This window comes from Salvelinus namaycush, chromosome 2 (genome assembly GCF_016432855.1).
Source record: "Salvelinus namaycush isolate Seneca chromosome 2, SaNama_1.0, whole genome shotgun sequence".
In the NCBI taxonomy this organism is placed as follows: Eukaryota; Metazoa; Chordata; class Actinopteri; order Salmoniformes; family Salmonidae; genus Salvelinus; species Salvelinus namaycush.
Genome location: NC_052308.1, coordinates 24,320,566 through 24,343,730, shown reverse-complemented (window position 1 = coordinate 24,343,730; position 23,165 = coordinate 24,320,566). Strand labels below are relative to the sequence as shown.

Sequence of the window (23,165 nt, the reverse complement as noted above, 5' to 3'; positions counted from 1 at the left end):
CTACAGTATATCAAAAAATATGACGTGACTCTCCGCCAATAATTACATATAGAGGATTGGAGGATTCTAAATTAAAACCAAAAGCCGCCTCATGGGTCTCCCGGTGTTGGCCGGCACGGGTATCTGTAGCAACGCATTTTGCATTGCGATGCGGTGACTTAGAGAACTGCGTCACAGGGGAGGCCCTTCCACAAAGTATCAAAATACAGAGAGGTGTTGGTAAAGGTATATTGTCCTGCTAATAGCCCATACTGTACACGGTGTCCAGGTCAAGATAACCAAATATTTATTTATTAAAGACTATCAGAAAGAATGTTGGTACTTATTATTTTGATCCAAAACCATGAATGAGTGAGTCACTCAGCTTTAAGTAGGTGACGGGCTATATGACTGTGCCATCAACTTGATAATATGTAACAATATGTTGGAGGTTATTAATAATAATAACTTAGAACCTAACTTAGAAATACATTTGACGATAGAATTTTCCCCCTACCCTCCATCTAGTCTCCAGCTACCTGCTAGAACAGCGGGAACAGCTAGCTCGGTTGTCATGCAATGCTAGCCCGAAAATACTTTTTGCCCCCCATTGTTTTCCTATGGAGAGGCATGCCGGTCTATTTTGCCAAATATCTCCCTGTGTACATATTTTTTTTCTCAAGTCGGGTGTAACCGGTGTAAAATGGCTAGCTAGTTAGCGTGGTGAGCGCTAATAGTGTTTCAATCGGTGACGTCACTCGCTCTGAGACCCTTTGTGGAGCGATGGGTAACGATGCTTCGAGGGTGGCTGTTGTTGATGTGTGCAGAGGGTCCCTGGTTTGAGCCCAGGTAGGGGAGAGAAGAATCTTCTCTTTGTAATGATGTAAGTCTGGGCAGCGAGCTTGTTTGTCATCGATCGCTAGACCAGAAATAGAAGTTTTTATTTTTTCCCTACTTTTTCATTACGCAGACATAAGCACAGTTGACACCGTCGAGGTGCGGATGTTTACTTTTTTGTTTTCCAGTTTTGTCCGATGAACAGATTGTACTGGTAAATAAAAAGGGATACATTTTTTATGGAATTCTAAGCATCACTCCAGTCAAAACAGGCTCTGCGAATGTTCAATTCCATTAATTTGCTATGGGCTCGCGCCAGTGTTCCAGTTTAGCCAACGTTCATAAGCCGTTTTTCAGCCTTGGGTGAATTTTGACTCGTTCTATTGTCCAGCCTATAGATAGCCAGAGCGAATTTACGAAAGCACCCAAATGTTCATTGGGAAAGCACAACGACTATACCATTTAGCTAAGCTAAGAATGACGAGAATAATCAAGTCAAAAAACGTTGGGTAGTTAGATAGCCTATAGTTAATATACTGGCAAGTTTGATGTATAACTACTAACGTTAGGTAGCTAGCTAACATAGCGGTATATACTGCTGTAATGATATGCTATGTGGTTCGTAAGGACAGCATAGCTAACAAATTGTCAGCCAACATAACATGTAAGGTAACTTATTTGAAAAGTCCCCAATTTGCAACAAATTGTTGTTCCCATCTCATTCCTTTCCCTCTTCCACGCGTCATCATTCTGCTCCTGAGTGGCTTGCTTGTGGGCGTGCTGGAAGGATATGGCAGCATCTTCGGTTGTGCGTCAAGAATTCTGCATACAGTAGCACGTTTGTATGAAGGTGTGGATATTCACAGGAAAATTGTTATATGTTATGGAGGTAAATGTTTTTATTTTTGTCAAGAGCAAAATCTTTTTTGTTTTCAATCAAAAATAATTGTTCTGAAAGCAACTTTTTTCCGACACAAAGGAAGTCCTTGGCACAATAAAGTTATTATATTCTACTCTATCCATATGTAACAGTATTGCTTCCGTCCCTCTCCTCGCCCCTACCCGGGCTCGAACCAGGGACCCTCTGCACACATCGAACAACAGCCACCCTCGAAGCATCGTTACCCATCTCTCCACAAAAGACGCAGCTTTTGCAGAGCAAGGGGAACAACTACTTCAAGGTCTCAGAGCAAGTGACGTCACCGATTGAAACGCTATTAGCGCACACCCCGCTAACTAGCTAGCCATTTCACACCGGTTACACATAGGCTTCATTAATGCCATTCTGACTTGAAGTTGATACAACAACTATGATAGCTGAGGTTCATAGATTGGTATGAAAATTAGTTCAGAACCTAACGTTTTAGCGTCCATACACAGATTGGCTACATACTGTAGCTAGCTACACATCCATAGGCATACAGTTATTTTTTATCCTCCGCTACACAATAAGAAAGTAAATAGTTAGCTATATTACTTCAGCTGCATTGCAAGGTAAGCTTACGCAATTGTACATTAAATTTGCAGTAAATGCTTTAGCTGGCTAGATTCTTTACATCCACTGTTTCACAAGATGACAGCCTAATTTGCTGGTTTTCTCAGGAGTCCCTGAAACATTAAACAACACAAATTACAAATTAATTCTCCCAACACTAGCTAGCTGGCTAATGTTAGCTAGTCAGATCACTTGCTAAATAGCGCTTTTTGTAAATTAACTTTGACAAAAATATGCACAAACGTTTGTCTCTACATTAACTAACATATTCCTTTCAATTGTACATTTTGTCAGCCATCTTCACCCATGGATGGGTGGCTCGTGTCAACATTTGTCATTGGAACCACTCAATATGATTGGTCATATAAAATCCTTGGGACCCAAATGCATAATGAGTGCTCTAACTCCCCCTTGTGGTGGTCTGGAGCAATGAAGCCGTGACGCTGGGTACCTCCTACGTCCCGTGGTGCAAGCTCGCAACTTTTAAAGGAGGAACAAGTGTATGCAGTGTGTTAGACCATTGCACCACTCAGGCGCTGTACAATGTGACCTGTTGGGAGTGGCCTACAGTACTACAGTAAGAGCAAAATAATCTGAATAAAATAATAAAAACCTTCGTGTAACAACAGTTTTAGTAAGTCGTGCACAATTATCAGTTTCTATTTAGGTTTATGTCGTCCATTCATTATCCGTTAGAGACACAGTAGGACCCAAAAGCATAATCAGTGCTCTAACTCCCCCTTGACCTGGTCTGGAGCAATGAAGTGGTGACGCAGGGTATCGTACTAAACCACAAATTACCTCTAAGTACCGCAGCATAATCACAAAACTTTTAGTGGAGCAACCACTGTACTTCCTGCTTTAGTTTTTGCTTGTAAGCAGGAATCAGGAGAATATAATTATGGTCAGATTTGCCAAATGGAGGGCGGGGGAGAGCTTTGTATGCATCTCTGTGTGTGGAGTAAAGGTGGTCTAGAGTTTTTTCCCTCTGGTTGCACATGTAACATGCTGGTAAAAATTTGGTAAAACTGATTTAAGTTTGCCTGCATTAAAGTCCCCGGCCACTAGGAGCACCACTTCTGGGTGAGCATTTTCTTGTTTGCTTATGGCCTTATAGAGTTGAGTGCAGTCTTAGTGCCAGCATCGGTCTGTGGTGGTAAATAGACGGCTACGAATAATATAGATGAGAACTCTCTTGGTAGATAGTGTGGTCTAAAGATTTTGTGAATAACACTTAGGCTTCTACTTCCAGCTTATACATACTATATACATTTTAGTTTACAATACAATCTAGTTTACAATTTAGTTTACAATTTAGTTTACAATTTAGTTTGTTTTTAGTCCTGGCCTTCCTCTATTTCTGATGTCCATCCAGTTTGATTTCTATTTGCCATATATTTGTAACTGTGCTCTTTAACAAAAGTTCTGAACCAATATACATTTTACAGACACAGAATGTTTTACATTTGTTATCTTGTTGTTATTAGTCCCACCCTTCAGCTCCATTCAACCCCTTTCATCTATCTCCTAACACCATCCATATTGGATTTCTGTTTTCAATATATTTTTCTACTGTCCTGTGATGCTTCACTAAAGTTATGAACCTTTTTAATCTCATAGTTTCTACAGATTGTATATAAAAATATTGCTATCTGCAGTGTAAGCTCCAGGTAAATGTTGCAATTCTTCAGCTATTCCTGGACCTGTGACCAAAAACGAGCTACATATGGACAGTACCAAAATAAAATATCTAATGACTGCCTCCTCACAGCAAAATCTGCAGAGCTGGGAAGGTTGTATCCCCCATATACGTATATAAATATATATAGCATTCTATTGGTTGCAAGAATTTTGTATAATAATTTTTGAATCCGGTGTCAATTCATAAACCATGTACCATGGAATCGGTACATTGAAAATCTCTTCCCAACTATTTTGCAATCTGTATGGCACAGCTGTCCATTTTTTGATCCTTATATGAAACTGGTATATATTTATATTTATCACAATTTTCTTTAACCGATTTTATAGCAGGGCCATCAGACAAGTTCCTTACTTTATCCCCCTTCCACTTGCCTCTTCCATTTTTGCGGTAATGCTGCAAATAGTTGGTGGTAATTTTGGGTAGAGCAGACATTTCCATATATTTGTGTTAGCGGCATGAGTGACATAACTCGACCAGTCCTATTTATGATATCATTTACAAAGATTATACCTTTTTTTAAACATTTTATCAATTTACTTTTTTATTTTTTATCAATTTGCATATTTGAGTTTAACCACAATATTTGTTGTATTATTTGTTCTGTCTTTTCTGGTGGATTAAACTGAAATTGCAACCAACTTTCTATGGCTTGTTTAAAAAATAACGATATTTTGGAGATGATTTTGTTTTCAAATAACCGAAAGTGAGCAGTTGTAATCTGAATAAAGGGAAAAGGGCCATTCTTGAACATGAGGAGAGACATTCTTACTAATTTGCTAGAGAACCAATTCAGATTTAAGTATAACTTGTGTATGCCTTCAGTGAGACGTCTAATGCTTTAATGTTTAATCATTTCTACCCTCCAAATTCATATTCATTATATAAATATGCCCTTTTAATTTTGTCTAGCTTGCCATTCCAAATCAAATCGAATATGTTTTGCTTACATAATTAAAAATACAGGTCGCTAGGTGTAGGCATAACCTTTAGAAAATAGGTCAACTGTGATATGACTAAATAGTTAATCAGGGTGATTTGTCCACAAATAGACAGGTATTTTCCTTTCCATGAGAGCAAGATCTTATCTATTTTTGCTAACTTTCTATTAACATTTATTGGAGTGAGATCATTTCTTTATTTCAGGAAATGTATACCGAGTATGTCCACATCCCTGTCAGCCCATGTTATTGATAAATTAAATGGTAACGTAAAAGTTGTATTTTTTTGTGATCCAATACGTAATATAGTACACTTATGATAATTTGGTTTTGATCCAGAGAGGTTAGAAAAAGTATCTAGATCCTCTATGAGGCTGTGGAGGGATTCTAATTGTGGATTTAAAAGAAAACTTGAATCATCAGTGTACAATGACACCTTTGTTTTTAAGCTCTGGATTTCTAATCCCTTAATATTATTGCTGGATCTGATTTTAACAACTAACATTTCGATGGCAATAATAAATAGATATGCCAATAGTGGACAACCTTGTTTTACTACTCTTGACAGTTTAAAACTTTCTGAGATGGAGCCATTATTTACTATTTTACACCTAGAGTTACTATACATAACTTTAACCCATTTTATAAGAGATTCCCCAAAATTGAAATATTCTAGACATTTATATATGAACTCCAGTCGTACTTTATCAAAGGCCTTTTCAAAGTCAGCTATGAATAGCAGGCCTGGATTCCCAGATATTTCATAGTGTTCTATTGTTTCCAGAACTTGTCATATATTATCTCCAATGTATCATTCATGTAAAAAACCTGTCTGCTTAGGATGAATAATATCTGACAAAACATTTTTAATTCTATGCGCTAAGCATTTAGCTATAATTTTTGCATCACAACACTGAAGTGTAAGAGGCCTCCATTTTTTAATGGACTGGATCTTTATATTTACCACTTGGAGAGCGCAATAGTTAATTAATTCAGAATAGCAGCAAATACAGTAGTTGGCGGTGATACACTAATAGGTTGAAGAAAATGATGAAGAAGAAAACGAAGACGAAGAAGAATCGCAAGAGAAAATAATCAGTGTCACTAGCAGTAGTTTTCTCACGCTAACACTAGTAATGTTAGCTAGCTTGTATTGTAGTAGTGTGACAATGGTGACTAGCTTGTGTTGTAGTAGTCTGACAATGATAGCTAGCTTGTGTTGTAGTAGAGTAACAATGGCGACAGGCGGCTGCAGCAGCTGTTATCTAGTTTAAGGTGGATGTGGTTGCTAATTTGTTAGCATCATCCTTTTCAAGATTAACTTTCAAACTCTCTTTTCAAATTATCATAATGGAGTGACTGGGCTGCTTATTCTCTAACATTTTTGATGCTGTGTGTGACTGCTGTAGTCTGTCTATCAGCCATGTCTGTGTTTGACCAAAATTGGCTCTTCTGTCCTTTCAGCACCATGAGCCTGTCACCTTTGATGTGACACTGTTGTTGTCACTATTGGTGATAGTGTGATATTGGGATAGTGGCTGCCATAAGTTGTGTAAACTGTGCATTATTTTATGCTGTGTGTCATGTTGTGTTGATGCCGGTCTCTGTGAGTGCGGGAGTCCAAAACACGGCCAGGCCTGTTTGATTCATTCATAATGTCATCAAAAAGTATTGCTCCTCCTTCACTACAACTCGGACACATTAAGTGATGCTATGTTTTCTGTTATTGTCTTAATTCTTTTGTTTGACACAACGTATTGGAAGATTTTTGGTCTCTCTGAAGTCCTATAGTCACTGACACTGACACATTCAATCAAGCGTACCACTCACATGCATTCACACTCGGTCAGCAGTGTGTGGTAGGCCATGTGCTTTAGTCAGTATAGATAGTGATAAGCAGGGTCGCTCTCTTCCTCTCCCCCCGCTGCCTCCTAGCAGCAGTGTACAAAGGGCCAAGGGCACAGAGACCTTGGCCTAACTCTATCTCCTCTCACTCTTTCATCTGCCTTTCACCTCTCTCTCTCTGAAATACAGTATCATTCAAATTATTTGATAGGTGATAGGTGACGGAAAGGCAAGAGAGAAATCATGCCCTATTCCCTCTGTCTTCCTCCCCCTCTCTGCTCTGTCCTTCTATGGACCATGTGGAGATGAAATGAAGCCCATTATAGTTAGTTGTATGAAGACAAAGAGACAGTGGGCAGGAGATCCAGCAGGCTGCTGTAAAGACGAAATCATTAGAGACAAAGGGGGCCAATTGGCTAAATAGGGCAGAGTGAATATATCCTGTACACAGTGCTTGACTTGGGCTGGAGCTGTCCGGAGCGGCATACCAGCACATCCAATTTTTGGGGAACTGCGCAGCTCTATAAAACAAAGTAGCCTGTGGCCGGACTGGATTCTCACACAGTGTCAAAAAAAGATTGATCAAAGCGGAATGAAGATAGGATCTGTATTTAATAGCTATGGAGAGTTGACATTTATATCCTGATTCCGCTAGTCTGTGAATCCGGTGTATGGGTGCCTGTAGATTTCGAGTTTGAGAATGCGCACATTGAGAATGTGCCATGCCTGAATGAGCAAGTTGTCGAATGAGGGTTCTTATGGTCATGAAAATGTCATCCTGTTCAGCAAATTCATGTTAAGTTCATGTTAAGTTTACATACTGCAAATTCTAATTTTTATAATATTTGTCTTTACACATTCTTCTATAATATTACGCTTATTTATTAAATATAAGGTATACCATTTCATTGCCTAATAAGCTATACTGTACCACCTTATTGTATCCCAACAATGGGATTTACATAGGCTTTTAGCGAACTCATAAAAATCCGTCAGTGATATTGAAGCGATATTGTTCGACCTTTAAATATGATAACTGTGCAACAGAACAGATGAACAGGAATGACACCTACTAAACTATGATTCCAGTCTTCTGATCCGCTGGATCATACCTCAATAACCCAGCACCCAGCATCAATAACCCAGCAGTTTTTAAAGAAAACAACCCGACTAAGTAACCCAACGCCTGCAAACCAGCAGTTGGGTCAAGCAAACAACCCAACATGTTTTAGAGTGTACTGGGTGTGCAGGCTTTTGTCCAAGCTCCGCTCTAACACCACATTGCAGTCTAAACATCAGCTGCTCAACAGAACCTTGATAAGCAGACTCGGTGTGTTTCAGGGCTGGATCAAAAGCCTGCACACCCAGTAGCTCTCCAGATGGATGGTTGACCACTTGTTTTATACAGTAGCCTAACAGTGCAGTTATTCTACTTTGTGGGGGGTTAAGTGCCTTGATTAATGGCACAACGGCAGGAGATAGCAGGCCTAAATGGGATCAGAGACCAACAGCCTTCTAGTTTCAATACCACATTTATGTAACTTTTTCATGTAGGCTACATAGAAACGCCACCAATTATTGGTCATTGAAATTTGGTTAGAAGTCATGGAAAAGCCATGAAATTCCATCTGTCAAAATGTGTATGAACCCTTAACAGTGAATAATCGGAGATCTCTATAGCTTATTGTTATTTGTGAATTTCTGTGAACATAGTCAAATGGGACCGACTTGAAAAAAGACAGCTCCCGCACCTCTTTCATCCCAAGTCAAGCACTGCCTGTACATGCAAGGAAAATATGCCAAATTCAAACTCTGATCGGCCACATCGGTCCAGCGCTGCTGTTTTGGTAATTACATTTGGTTTATTTTTTTCCCTTTTCAAAATTGATGTAACATGAAATGTGATGAAGAGGAAAATGGCTTCCTGTTGATGCAAATGATGTTCTGTGCTCATGGCATCAAACTCCCCCTGAGACAAACACCTGAAAACAGCTCTTTACACATCCACAAAAACATCTCCAATCTGGCGCAGTCAAATCAGCCATTTCTAAATCAGGGAAACGTGCCTCTGCAGTACTTACCACGTTCACTCGATAGGCTGGTGTCTGTCAGGGAGAGAGAAGAGAGAGAGATGAAGGGAGAGAGAGAATACAACAATTAGAACACAACATGCTAGCTATCAAGCTGCCATACAAACTTGTGTCATTGTTGAACAACAGAGAGTGGTTAAGGAAACAGAAACAACAGACAAATCACAGATCACACAGAATGGAAACCAGAACCAACAAAGACACATCCTGCTTAGTAAGTTGCTGAGCAGTCATCTATCCCTTCTATCATGAGGAAAGAAAAAGACGTCCACACACTGTCATTCTCTTAAAGTATAAAAACACACACTCTTGAAGTTTGGGTGACATAAGAACATGGAGCTATTGGAGCTCACTTCAAATAAACATGGAGCTCACTTCAAATAAAGAGCGCAATGTGCATACATTATGGTATGTTGTGTACTGCACACACTGCAATTCAACTGGAACAGTTTTCCTTACACTCCTTTTTCTTTACATTGCCTTGAGCACTTAGATCCATCAACTTGAATAGACCCCAGTTGTTGTGATGTCTATAATGCGATATTGGTCTCGCAATGAAACGCAGTGAATTCTACGACACGCTACATTTATGTATATCTTTAAGTCTTTATTTAGGCAAAAATAAAGACCTAAAGATCCAGCTGGATGAGGAAAGAAGCAGCCAGCTGTTTATGTTCTAGACAGTTTCTCTCTATGCCTTCTGCCCCTCTGATGCCCTCGAACGGAGAAGCTGCACACAGATTTGATGAGAGACAATTTCCATGAATGCTGTTTTGCATTCATTGACCTAATTTCTGCGTCAGGCGTCACAGGAAGTCTGGAGCGCTGACAACAACACCCCCTGCCAGTCCACCCCTGCTCACCAATGTGACCCTCAAATTGCTGTTTAATCACAGCAAAACACTTTGTAGCACAATTGTAGAACACAAGACTCGGTCTCAACCTTTAAGTCTTTACTGAAGACTCATCTCTTCAGTAGGTCATATGATTGAGTGTAGTCTGGTCCAGGAGTGTGAAGGTGAACGGAAAGGCTCTGGAGCAACGAACCACCCTTGCTGCCTCTGCCTGGCCGGTTCCCCTCTCTCCACTGGGATTCTCTGCCTCTAACCCTATTACAGGGGCTGAGTCACTAGCTTACTGGTGCTCTTCCATGCCGTCCCTAAGAGGGGTGCGTCACTTGAGTGGGTTGAGTCACTGACATGATCTTCCTGTCTGGGTTGGCGCCCCACCTTGGGTTGTGCCGTGACGGAGATCTTTGTGGGCTATACTCGGCCTTATCTCATGATGGTAAGTTGGTGGTTGAAGATATCCCTCTAGTGGTGTGGGGGCTGTGCTTTGGCAAAGTGGGTGGGGTTATATCCTGCCTGTTTGGCCCTGTCCGGGGGTATCATCGGATGGGGCCACAGTGTCTCCTGACCCCTCCTGTCTCAGCCTCCAGTATTTATGCTGCAGTAGTTTGTGTCGGGGGGCAAGGGTCAGTCTGTTATATCTGGAGTACTTCTCCTGTCTTATCCGGTGTCCTGTGTGAATTTAAGTATGCTCTCTCTAATTCTCTCTTTCTCTCTTTCTGTCTTTCTTTCTTTCTCTCTCTCGGAGGACCTGAGCCCTAGGACCATGCCTCAGGACTACCCGGCATGATGACTCCTTGCTGTCCCCAGTCCACCTGGCCGTGCTGCTGCTCCAGTTTCAACTGTTCTGCCTGCGGCTATGGAACCCTGACCTGTTCACCGGACGTGCTACCGGACCTGCTGTTTTCAACTCTCTAGAGACAGCAGGAGCGGTAGAGATACTCTCAATGATCGGCTATGAAAAGCCAACTGACATTTACTCCTGAGGTGCTAACTTGTTGCACACTCGATAACTACTGTGATTATTATTATTTGACCATGCTGGTCATTTATGAACATTTGAACATCTTGGCCATGTTCTGTTATAATCTCCACCCGGCACAGCCAGAAGAGGACTGGCCACCCCTCATAGCCTGGTTCCTCTCTAGGTTTCTTTCTAGGTTGTGGCCTTTCTAGGGAGTTTTTCCTAGCCACCGTGCTTCTACACCTGCATTGCTTGCTGTTTGGGGTTTTAGGCTGGGTTTCTGTACAGCACTTTGAGATATCAGCTGATGTAAGAAGGGCTATATAAATACATTTCATTTGATTTGATTTAACTGTGACTGGCATGAATGCAGAATCTAAACGTCCCCCAAAGAGAGAGAAGGTTGCCATGCTGAGGGGAAAACATGGCCAATAATGTACTATACTGTGTCTCTCTATGCTTTGTTTGTTAGGCTGTTAATGAATACAATTATTTTCAGAGCATCTATTGACTTACGCATGGTGCAGAGTTAGCATCAAATAATGAAATGCATTAACAAGATTAGCATCCTAGCAACATTTGAGTCATTTAGCAGACACGCTTATCCAGAGCCACTTACAATTAATGCATTCATCTTAAGATAGCTAGGTGGGACAACCACATCTCACAGTCATAGTAAGAACATGTACATTTTTCCACAATAATGAAATTATCAGCAAAGTCAGTGCTAGTAGGAAAAGACAAGCACAGTTTTTTTTGTGTGGGGGGGGGGGGGGGGGGGCTGAGGAACTTGTGAAATGTGTGTATAGCCACTTGTGTATTTTGTACAACCAAGTAAATTGTATTTTTTAGAACCAAAACAAACAAGAAACATCCAAACAAACTACAAACCCGTCGATTTCTAGGCCGTAAACATTTTGTAATGTGTCCCCCCTCTCTCTTCTAGCGCATGCAAAGGCATCTCTATTCACCCCCTACATAACTCTGAGCACCTTTTCAATAATTCATCTCCCTCTGTTAAGGATTCAGCCTGCGCTGCACTTGCCAGTATCCCCACAAATTGGCAGGCAGCCTCATATTTGGCATAACCGCGGCAGCCTAGCGCTGCTCTCTCTCCTCTGTAGGCCTTGTAGCCGTCCCCTTGAGAAGACTCAAGCTGACTGTCCTGCTCCCAGTCTCCCAGTGTGAGCCAGGGCTGCCTGTATTGTATTCAAGCCTCCCACTGAGGGGCCGGGCCCTCTTCCACAGCCTATTAACAGGTTCTAGACTGGAACATTATAGATCCTTTAACAGTGTGTGATTTGGAAGTTAATATATTGAGCATTAACATTTACCACAGGGCTTCATAAGGGCTTCAGACGGTAGAATAGTTCTGTCCCCTCAACATCATGTGTCCTGTTCCTGTGTTTGGTCTCCTACTGCCAAGTTCTGATGTCTGGCCACAGCTTGGCACTCACCGTAAGTCTCATCCCCTGTCACACACATCCCCCACCACCACCTTTATCCTTTATATGCACTGACGGCCTGACGCTGACTAACCTATGCTCCCGAGTCCCAGGAATTGTAATCAATGTACAATTGATAGAATGTATAACGTATGGAATGAAAATACTAGTTTCACAATACAGTAGGGTATTGCTGAATCACTGTATTGCATTGAGCTGTGGTCACAATGCATTACCTACCAGAGGTGTTACAGAGAGATGTGCTGCTGGGATAAAATAAGTCACAGGAAGGGATGATGCATACTTCCTCTCATTACAACTCCAGGGAAAAAGGTCAGAGCTATTAATTGCCTCCATCAATTAGAGAAACACACCTTTGTGCCTCTGAAAGCCCAGCATTACATCCCAGAGACTTGGGCAGAGTGAATGTCCCCGACATTAATATTACATGTGTACTGAGGATGCAAGCACCATTCAGTTCTCACTAAAGAGGTCAGTTCTCACTCTGCTCTGCTGTAGCTTACGTGAAAGCTTGATTGACATCTCACTGACACAAAAGCTTACAGGTAGTCTGCTTCAGTATAAGTCTCTGCACACCATACAGCAGCTTCAGTGTAAGTCTCTGCACACCATACAGCAGATGGAAGCTACCACCTGACACCCTGTGTCAGTGCTTGTGTGCGTGTGCGTGTGCGTGTGCGTGTGCGTATGCGTGTGTGTGTGTGTGTGTGTGTGTGTGTGTGTGTGTGTGTGTGTGTGTGTGTGTGTGTGTGTGTGAGAGAGATTGCATATGTGTGTCGTATAGTAGTGTGTTTGTCCTCATTTCCTCATCTACTTTTTTTATTCCAAATGCAATACTACAATTAAATAAAATGTTGGACTAATTGCACTTTACAGTACATGTAGCCTTATCCTGACATTTTTATTATGCATTTTTACTTATCCAGCCTACTTGCTTGTATATATCTTTAGCTATTTTATATTGTTCCTTAATATGTGATTTTGTCTGTATGCATTGTGATTGCTGCAAAATGAACTCTCGTCATTGAGGACATTAAAGTTTTCTGAATCTGAATCATGCATAACAAATCTGGGTTTGACAATAACCCTTCAAAACCCAGTGTTGCCTAATTGCCAGAGAGTGTTCAGCTAATAAATAATGCATTTAAAATCTAATCTAATTTAGCAAATGAATATGTCTAGAAAACAATTAATCAGAGACCAAAAGTGTATTTACAAACAATCAATTATTCATAAAGTGAATGCTGGGTAAGTGGTCTCCTTCCCGGGTGAGATGCTGCCATAATTGGAGTGGGACTATAGGAGAGTGTGCGTTCGTGCGTGTGTTTGTGTGCATGTGTGTGTTCAGTCCCCATGCTCCCAACTTCTGCCCAAACAAGAAGAGCAACAAAAGAGTCAGCTCATTACTGCCTAATGAGTTGTCTGATTAATACGGAAAATAAAAGCATTATTGTAGAGTGCTGTATGTTTATTTAGTTTAATTTTTGTACTAAAGTGACTGAATAGAAGCACAATGGGGTGAAACATTTACATGCATTCTAATATGGTAATAAGGCCCTAGAGGAGCAAATCAGGGCTATCAAGTACAGTGAAGACTTTTTACATAGGAAACAACAGGTCTAAATGTGTTGATGTGTGGTTGTTGATGTGCAGATATGTATCTGTTTACAATATGTACTCAGCACACGACATGTAATCTAGCCATTCTAAACCTTTCTGATGATGGGTTATGTAATGAGTGATCTCCGAGCGAGCCATTCTAAACCTCTCTGATGATGGGTTATGTACTGAGTGATCACTGAAACAGAATCCATTGTTATTGTGGAATAAACTCCTAGACTGTTGAAGCTGGAGAGGGATGGTCTTATCACTCTCTCGCTCTCTCTCTCTGACTCTCTATTTCTCACTTGTTCTCTCTCTTGCTCTCTCTGTCTGTTTTTCTCTTCCCATGTCTGTTCTTGTTCTCTCTCTCTCTCCATCTCCTATGCTGTCAGTCACCATAATATGGAGGCTGTTGTGAGCACAGTGGTGGAACCTAGCCTGTGCTCTGTTTACAATATTTCATAACACAGATAATAGGGCTCTTCAGGGGGCCACAGCGAAAAACAGAACTCCCAAAATAATCACGTCCATGCACCAGAGTTATTTTACAATGTCCTACCAAAGTACACATGCTGCCGCAGCATCACAGGCAGTAATGTTTCTCTGACAGACTAACTGGCCACAAAGCAGATAGAAAATGAGTAAAAACAGTATATGCCTCACTGTGAATCAACAAAATATTAGGTGTTTGCAATGGAAATGAACATGTGTGCACACACACACACACATAAACAAACTGATCTGTGTGGACCCCAGGAAGAGTAGCTGCAGCTTTTGCAACAGCTAATGGGGATCCTAATAAAATACCCCCAAAATACCAATACCAAACTGCATCATCTCTCCATCTCGTCGTTACATAACATGGTGTGGAGATAAAAAAAAAGAAGCCAACAGATTGTGAGGGTTATTCAATTTCCTCCAGCAATGCTGGCTTCCAAATGGTCTCCATCAGTGAGCCAATCAGCAGCTGATTCAGTGATTTCCCCAGCTGGGCTTCCTCTTAGACAGGAAGCCAGAGAATCTCAGGCTCAGAGACAGAGACACAATGACAGGTCTGCTGGATCACTGGTTCAGCACCAATGTATTGCATTAAATTTATATAGGATTTTACAGTAGACAGTAAGGACAGGACTCTGTCATTGGAGTAGCTGTGACACCCATGAATATTTGAGGATATGCATTATGACATGAGTTCATTCACGGGCATACATTTGTCCATTCATGACTAGGCCTATGTATGCATATCATTATCATATCAGACAACTTTAAAGTGATAGCTATGATATATCGTATAGCTTCTAAAGAGATGGCGCCGAAGGAGATGGCTTCCATTTTACGATTCCGTAACCAATTGTGCTATTGTGTATGTTTTTTTTTGCGTTATTTGTAACTTATTTTGTACATAATGTTTCTGTCTTATGACCGAAAAGAGCATGTAGATATCAGGACAGTGATTACTTACCCCGTACTGGAGGAATACTTTTTCTTCGATGAGTCAGATGCGAAAGATTTACTTCAGATGCCCGACAAGGCCCTCATCACCGTCATTTGCAGGAGAAAGAGACGGAGGTAACGGGGACGAAGGTCCGGGTGCCTTGTAAGGATCCGTCGCCAAGAGGGTAATCTACCTTTACTATTGGTCTTATTAGCCAACGTACAATCAATCGATAATAAAATAGACAAACTACGATCATGTATATCCTACCAACAGGACATTAAAAACTGTAATATCTTATGTTTCACAGACATGAATAACATACAGCTGGGGGGTTTTAAGCTTTTTCGGCAGGATAGAACAGCGGCCTCTGGTAAGACAAGGGGTGGTGGTCTATGTATAATTGTAAACAACAGCTGGTGCTGTATTTTCGTAGCTGTCTATATACCACCACAAACCGATGCTGGCACTAAGGCCGCACTCAATGAGCTGTATACGGCCATAAGCAAACAGGAAAACACTCATCCGGAGGCGGCGCTCCTAGTGGCTGGGGACTTTAATGAGAGGAAACTCAAATCCGTTTTACTTCATTTCAACAAGCATGTTAACTTTTTATGGCTGCAGGGGCAGTATTGAGTAGCTCTGATAAAAGGTGCCCATTTCAAACGGCCTCGTACTCAATTCTTGCTCGTACAATATGCATATTATTATTACTATTGGATAGAAAACACTCTCTAGTTTCTAAAACCGTTTGAATTATATCTGTGAGTCAAACAGAACTCATTTGGCACAAACTTCCTGACCAGGAAGTGGAAAGTCTGAAATCGAGGCTCTGTTCTACTTCCTGCCTATAAATGGGCATGATACGTATTAGTATACATGCACTTCATAGACCTTCCCCTGGATGTCAAGAGGCGGTGAGAGAAGAAATTGAGTGTTTATCTTGGTCTGAAGTGGAATACAAGCTCTTTGTATGACGTGTCCCCCATTTCCGGTTTTCTGGAGAGCGCGAGGAAGTACCTGGATTTGCCTTCTGTTTAGCTGCCGTTATAGGCGACTACTATCTCCGGCTTTGATTTTATTTGATACATGTGACCATATCATCGTAAAGTATGTTTTTTCAATATAGTTTAATCAGATTATTGAAAATTTTTCGGGAGTTTTGCCGTGTTCCGTTCTCTGACTTTGTTGACGATGGAGAGATTCGTGCCACTTGGCTAGTGTGCTTGCTAAATCGAGAGGGAAAGTGGCCGTTCTAAATCCAAACAACGATTGTTCCCGACAAAGGACCCCTTGTCCAACATTCTGAAGAAAGATCAGCAAAAGTAAGAAACATTTTATGATGCTATTTCATATATCTGTCGTACATGTGAATTAGTCGTCGGCGCCCAACTTTTGGGTACTCTAGCTATACCGAAGCTGGATGTCGTAATGAAGTTATTTTTTAGAATTCTAACACTGCGATTTCATTAAGAACTAATGGATCTATCATTTCCTATACAACATGTATTTTTTTGTTATGTTTATGAATAGCTATTTGGTCAGAATATGTGTGTCAGAAAAAGAGTCAGAAAAATATCCGGACGTTGTGGGAAATAGTAGCTACGTTAGCACAATGTGTAACCACTGATTTCAGCTCTAAATATGCACATTTTCGAACAAAACATAAGTGTATGTATAACCTGATGTTATAGGACTGTCATCTGATGAAGAATATCAAGGTTAGTCAAAAATTATATATCTTTTACTGGTTTGTCACGATCGCTAACTTTTACTGCTGGGGAAGGGCTTGTGTTTCTGGCTATTGTGGTAAGCTAATATAACGCTATATTGTGTTTTCGCTGTAAAACACTTAATAAATCGGAAATATTGGCTGGAATCACAAGATGCCTGTCTTTCATTTGCTGTACACTATGTATTTTTCAGAAATGTTTTATGATGAGTAATTAGGTATTTGACGTTGGTGTCTGTAATTATTCTGTCTGCTTTCGGTGCAATTTCTGATTGTAGCTGCAATGTAAACTATGATTTATACCTGAAATATGCACATTTTTCGAACAAAACATAGATTTATTGAATAACATGTTATAAGACTGTCATCTGATGAAGTTGTTTGTTGGTTAGTTTGGTTGGTTCTTGGTTAGTTAGGTTGGCTTTGTGCATGCTACCTGTGCTGTGAAAAATGTCTGTCCTTTTTTGTATTTGGTGGTGAGCTAACATAAATATACGTGGTGTTTTCGCTGTAAAACATTTAAAAAATGAAAATCGGACATGTTGGCTGGATTCACAAGATGTGTACCTTTCATATGCTGTATTGGTGTAACGGTCGTCGTAATCCTCCTCCTCGGACGAGGAGGAGAGGCGAGAAGGATCAGACCAATATGCAGAGTGGTTAGTGTTCATATTTAATGAAAATAGACAGAACACTTAACATACAAAAACAACAAACGTGACAAACCGCAAACAGTCCCGTGTGGTACATACACAGACACGCGATACAACCACCCACAGCAACCACGTGAATCACAGGCTGCCTAAGTATGATTCTCAATCAGGGACAAACGATCTACAGCTGCCCCTGATTGAGAATCATACCAGGCCGAACACAAAACCCCAACATAGAAAAACACACAGACAACCCACCCCAACTCACTCCCTGACAAACTAAATAAATAAAAGAAAAAGGAACAATAGGTCAGGAACGTGACATAACCCCCCCCTTAAGGTGCGAACTCCGGGCGCACCAGCATAAAGTCTAGGGGAGGGTCTGGGTGGGCGTCTGTCCACGGTGGCGGCTCTGGCGCTGGTCGTGGTCCCCACCCCACCATAGTCAAACCCCGCTTCCTTGGCCTCCTCCCAATGACCACCCTCCATGTCAATCCCACTCTACCAAAGGGCAGCACCGGACTGAGGGGCAGCACCGGACTGAGGGGCAGCACCGGACTGAGGGGCAGCACCGGACTGAGGGGCGGATCCTGGCTGGCTGGCTCTGGCGGATCCTGGCTGGCTGGCTCTGGCGGATCCTGGCTGGACGGCTCTGGCGGATCCTGGCTGGACGGCTCTGGCGGGTCCTGGCTGGACGGCTCTGGCTGGTCCTGGCTGGACGGCTCTGGCTGGTCCTGGCTGGACGGCTCTGGCTGGTCCTGGCTGGACGGATCTGGCTGGTCCTGGCTGGACGGCTCTGGCTGGTCCTGGCTGGACGGCTCTGGCTGGTCCTGGCTGGACGGCTCTGGCTGGTCCTGGCTGGACGGTTCTGGCTGGTCCTGGCTGGACGGCTCTGGCTGGTCCTGGCTGGACGGCTCTGGCTGGTCCTGGCTGGACGGCTCTGGCTGGTCCTGGCTGGACGGCTCATAACAGACGGACAGCTCTGACGGCTCGGGACAGACGAACAGCTCTAACGGTGCTGTGCAGGCAGACAGTTCATACAGCGCTGGGCAGGCAGACAGCTCAGACACTGGCTGCGCTGGAGAGGAGGAAGGCTCTGACAGCGCTGGACAGGTGGGAGCAGCTGGAGAGAGAACCCGGGGAGACAGCCTGGTGCGGGGGGCTGCCACCGGTGGACTGATACGTGGAGGTGGCACCGGGTATACCGGACCGTGAAGGAGGACACGCGCTCTTGAGCACCGAGCCTGCCCAACCTTACCAGGTTGAATGGTCCCCGTAGCCCTGCCAGTGCGGCGAGGTGGAATAGCCCGCACTGGGCTATGCTGGCGAACCGGGGACACCATTCGTAAGGCTGGTGCCATGTATGCCGGCCCGAGGAGACGCACTGGAGGCCAGATGCGTTGGGCCGGCTTCATAACATCCGGCTCGATGCCCAACCTAGCCCTACCAGTGCGGCGAGGTGGAATAGCCCGCACTGGACTAAGCACGCGTACTGGGGACACCGTGCGCTTCACCGCATAACACGGTGTCTGACCAGTACGACGCCCTCTCACTCCACGGTAAGCACGGGGAGTTGGCTCAGGTATCCTACCCGGCTTTGCCACACTCCTCGTGTGCCCCCCCCCAAGAAATTTTTGGGTCTGACTCTCGGGCTCCCAACCGCGTCGCCGCGCTGCCTCCTCATACCAGCGCCTCTCTGCCTTCGCTGCCTCCAGCTCCGCCTTGGGACGGCGATATTCCCCTGGCTGAGCCCAGGGTCCTTTGCCGTCCAGGATCTCCTCCCAAGTCCAGGAGTCCTGGGTTTTTTCCCACTGCTGTCGCCTCCCTTCTCCACTCCGCTTGGTCCTAGATTGGTGGGTGGTTCTGTAACGGTCGTCGTAATCCTCCTCCTCGGACGAGGAGGAGAGGCGAGAAGGATCAGACCAATATGCAGAGTGGTTAGTGTTCATATTTAATGAAAATAGACAGAACACTTAACATACAAAAACAACAAACGTGACAAACCGCAAACAGTCCCGTGTGGTACATACACAGACACGCGATACAACCACCCACAGCAACCACGTGAATCACAGGCTGCCTAAGTATGATTCTCAATCAGGGACAAACGATCTACAGCTGCCCCTGATTGAGAATCATACCAGGCCGAACACAAAACCCCAACATAGAAAAACACACATAGACAACCCACCCCAACTCACGCCCTGACCAACTAAATAAATAAAAGAAAAAGGAACAATAGGTCAGGAACGTGACAATTGGACTTGTTAATGTGTGAAAGTTAAATATTTAAAAAAAATATCTTTTGAATTTCGCGCCCTGCATTTGAGCTGGCTGTTGTCATATTGTGGGCGGCCTCGGGCTTGCAGCCATAAGAAGTTAAATGTGCAACCAGAGGGAAAAAACTCTAGACCACCTTTACTCCACACACAGAGATGCGTACAAATCTCTCCTTCGCCTCCATTTGGCAAATCTGACCATAATTCTATCCTCCTGATTCCTGCTTACAAGCAAAAACTAAAGCAGGAAGCACCAGTGACTCAGTCAATAAGAAAGTGGTCAGATGAAGCAGATAATAAGCTAAAGGACTGTTTTGCTGGCACAGACTGGAATATGTTCCGGGATTCTTCCGATGGCATTGAGGAGTACACCACATCAGTCATTGGCTTCATCAATAAGTGCATCGATGACGTCGTCCCCACAGTGACCGTACGTACATACCCCAACCAGAAGCCATGGATTACAGGCAACATCCGCACTGAGCTAAAGGGTAGAATGGCCGCTTTCAAGGAGCAGGACTCTAAGCTAGAAGCTTATAAGAAATCCTACTTTGCCCTCCGATGAACCATCAAACATGCAAAGCATCAATACAGGACTAAGATTGAATCGTACTACACCTGCTCCGACGCTCGTCGGATGAGGCAGGGCTTGCATACTATTACAGACTACAAAGGGAAGCACAGCCGCCCAGTGACACGAGGCGACCAGACGAGCTAAATTACTTCTATGCTCGCTTCGAGGCAAGTAACACTGAAGGATGAATGAGAGCATCAGCTGTTCAGGACGACTGTGTGATCACGCTCTCTGTAGTGGATGTGAGTAAGACCTTTAAACAGGTCAACATCGACAAGGCCGCAGGGCCAGAATGATTACCAAGACATGCACTCCGAGCATGCGCTGACCAACTGGCAAGTGCCTTCAGTGACATTTTCAACCTCTGTAATAGTCTGTAATACCAACATGTTTCAAGCAGACCACCATAGTCCCTGTGCCCAAGAACACTAAGGTAACCTGCCTAAATGACTGCCGACCCTGTAGCCATGAAGTGCTTTGAAAGGCTGGTCATGGTTCACATCAACACCATTATCCCAGAAACCCTAGACCCACTCCAATTTGCATACAGCCCAAACAGACCCACAGATGATGCAATCTCTATTGCACTCAACACTGCTCTTTCCCACCTGGACAAAAGGAACACCTATGTGAGAATGCTTTTCATTGACTACAGCACAGCATTCAACACCATAGTGACCTCAAAGCTCATCACTAAGCTAAGGACCCTGGGACTAAACACCTCCCTCTGCAACTGGATCCTGGACTTCCTGACGGTCCGCCCCCAGTTGGTAAGGGTAGGTAACAACACATCCGCCACGCTGATACTCAACACGGGGGCCCCTCAGGGATGCGTGCTCAGTCCCCTCCTGTACTCCCTGTTCACTCATGACTGCATGGCCAGGCACGACTCCAACACCATCATCAAGTTTGCCAATGACACAACAGTGGTTGGCCTGATCACCAACAACGATGAGACAGCCTATAGGGAGGAGGTCAGAGACCTGGCCGTGTGGTGCCAGGACAACAACCTCTCCCTCAACGTGATCAAGACAAAGGAGATGATTGTGGACCTTGTAGTCATAGCAGATAATATTCTAATTTTTGGTGATTTTAATATTCACATGGAAAAGTCCACAGACCCACTCCAAAAGGCTTTTGGAGCCATCATCGACTCAGTGGGTTTTGTCCAACATGTCTCTGGACCTACTCACTGCCACAGTCATACTCTGGACCTAGTTTTGTCCCATGGAATAAATGTTGTAGATCTTAATGTTTTTCCTCATAATCCTGGACTATCGGACCACCATTTTATTACGTTTGCAATCGCAACAAATGATCTGCTCAGACCCCAACCAAGGAGCATCAAAAGTCGTGCTATAAATTCTCAGACAACACAAAGATTCCTTGATGCCCTTCCAGACTCCTTCTGCCTACCCAAAGACGTCAGAGGAAAAAAATCAGTTAACCACCTAACTGAGGAACTCAATTTAACCTTGAGCAATACCCTAGATGCAGTTGCACCCATAAAATCTAAAAACATTTGTCATAAGAAACTAGCTCCCTGGTATACAGAAAATACCCGAGCTCTGAAGCAAGCTTCCAGAAAATTGGAACGGAAATGGCGCCACACCAAACTGGAAGTCTTCCGACTAGCTTGGAAAGACAGTACCGTACAGTATCGAAGAGCCCTCACTGCTGCTCGATCATCCTACTTTTCCAACTTAATTGAGGAAAATAAGAACAATCCCAAATTTCTTTTTGATACTGTCGCAAAGCTAACTAAAAAGCAGCATTCCTCAAGTGAGGATGGCTTTCACTTCAGCAGTAATAAATTAATGAACTTCTTTGAGGAAAAGATCATGATCATTAGAAAGCAAATTACGGACTCCTCTTTAAATCTGCGTATTCCTCCAAAGCTCAGCTGGCCTGAGTCTGCACAACTCTGCCAGGACCTAGGATCAAGAGAGACACTTAAGTGTTTTAGTACTATATCTCTTGACACAATGATGAAAATAATCATGGCCTCTAAACCTTCAAGCTGCATACTGGATCCTATTCCAACTAAACTACTGAAAGATCTGCTTCATGTGCTTGGCCCTCCTATGTTGAACATAATAAACGGCTCTCTATCCACCGGATGTGTACCAAACTCACTAAAAGTGGCAGTAATAAAGCCTCTCTTGAAAAAGCCAAACCTTGACCCAGAAAATATAAAAAACTATCGGCCTATATCAAATCTTCCATTCCTCTCAAAAAAAATTGAAAAAGCTGTTGCGCAGCAACTCACTGCCTTCCTGAAGACAAACAATGTATACGAAATGCTTCAGTCTGGTTTTAGACCCATCATAGCACTGAGACTGCACTTGTGAAGGTGGTAAATTACCTTTTAATGCCGTCAGACCGAGGCTCTGCATCTGTCCTCGTGCTACTAGACCTTAGTGCTGCCTTTGATACCATCGATCACCACATTCTTTTGGAGAGATTGGAAACCCAAATTGGTCTACACGGACAAGTTCTGGCCTGGTTTAGATCTTATCTGTCGGAAAGATATCAGTTTGTCTCTGTGAATGGTTTGTCCTCTGACAAATCAACTGTACATTTCAGTGTTCCTCAAGGTTCCGTTTTAGGACCACTATTGTTTTCACTATATATTTTACCTCTTGGGGATGTCATTCGAAAACATAATGTTAACTTTCACTGCTATGCGGATGACACACAGCTGTACATTTCAATGAAACATG

General features: G+C 43.0%; 1 protein-coding gene across 1 annotated transcript in view; it reads right to left on the bottom strand.

The window, feature by feature from the left end:
• The window catches only part of LOC120020740 (cadherin-4-like), a 404,415-nt gene that overhangs the window by 214,085 nt on the left and 167,165 nt on the right, over positions 1-23,165 (bottom strand). The window contains exon 4 of the mRNA XM_038964479.1: positions 8,881-8,904. Within this exon, the coding sequence (XP_038820407.1) occupies positions 8,881-8,904 (24 nt within the window). The remainder of the gene's footprint in view (positions 1-8,880; positions 8,905-23,165) is intronic.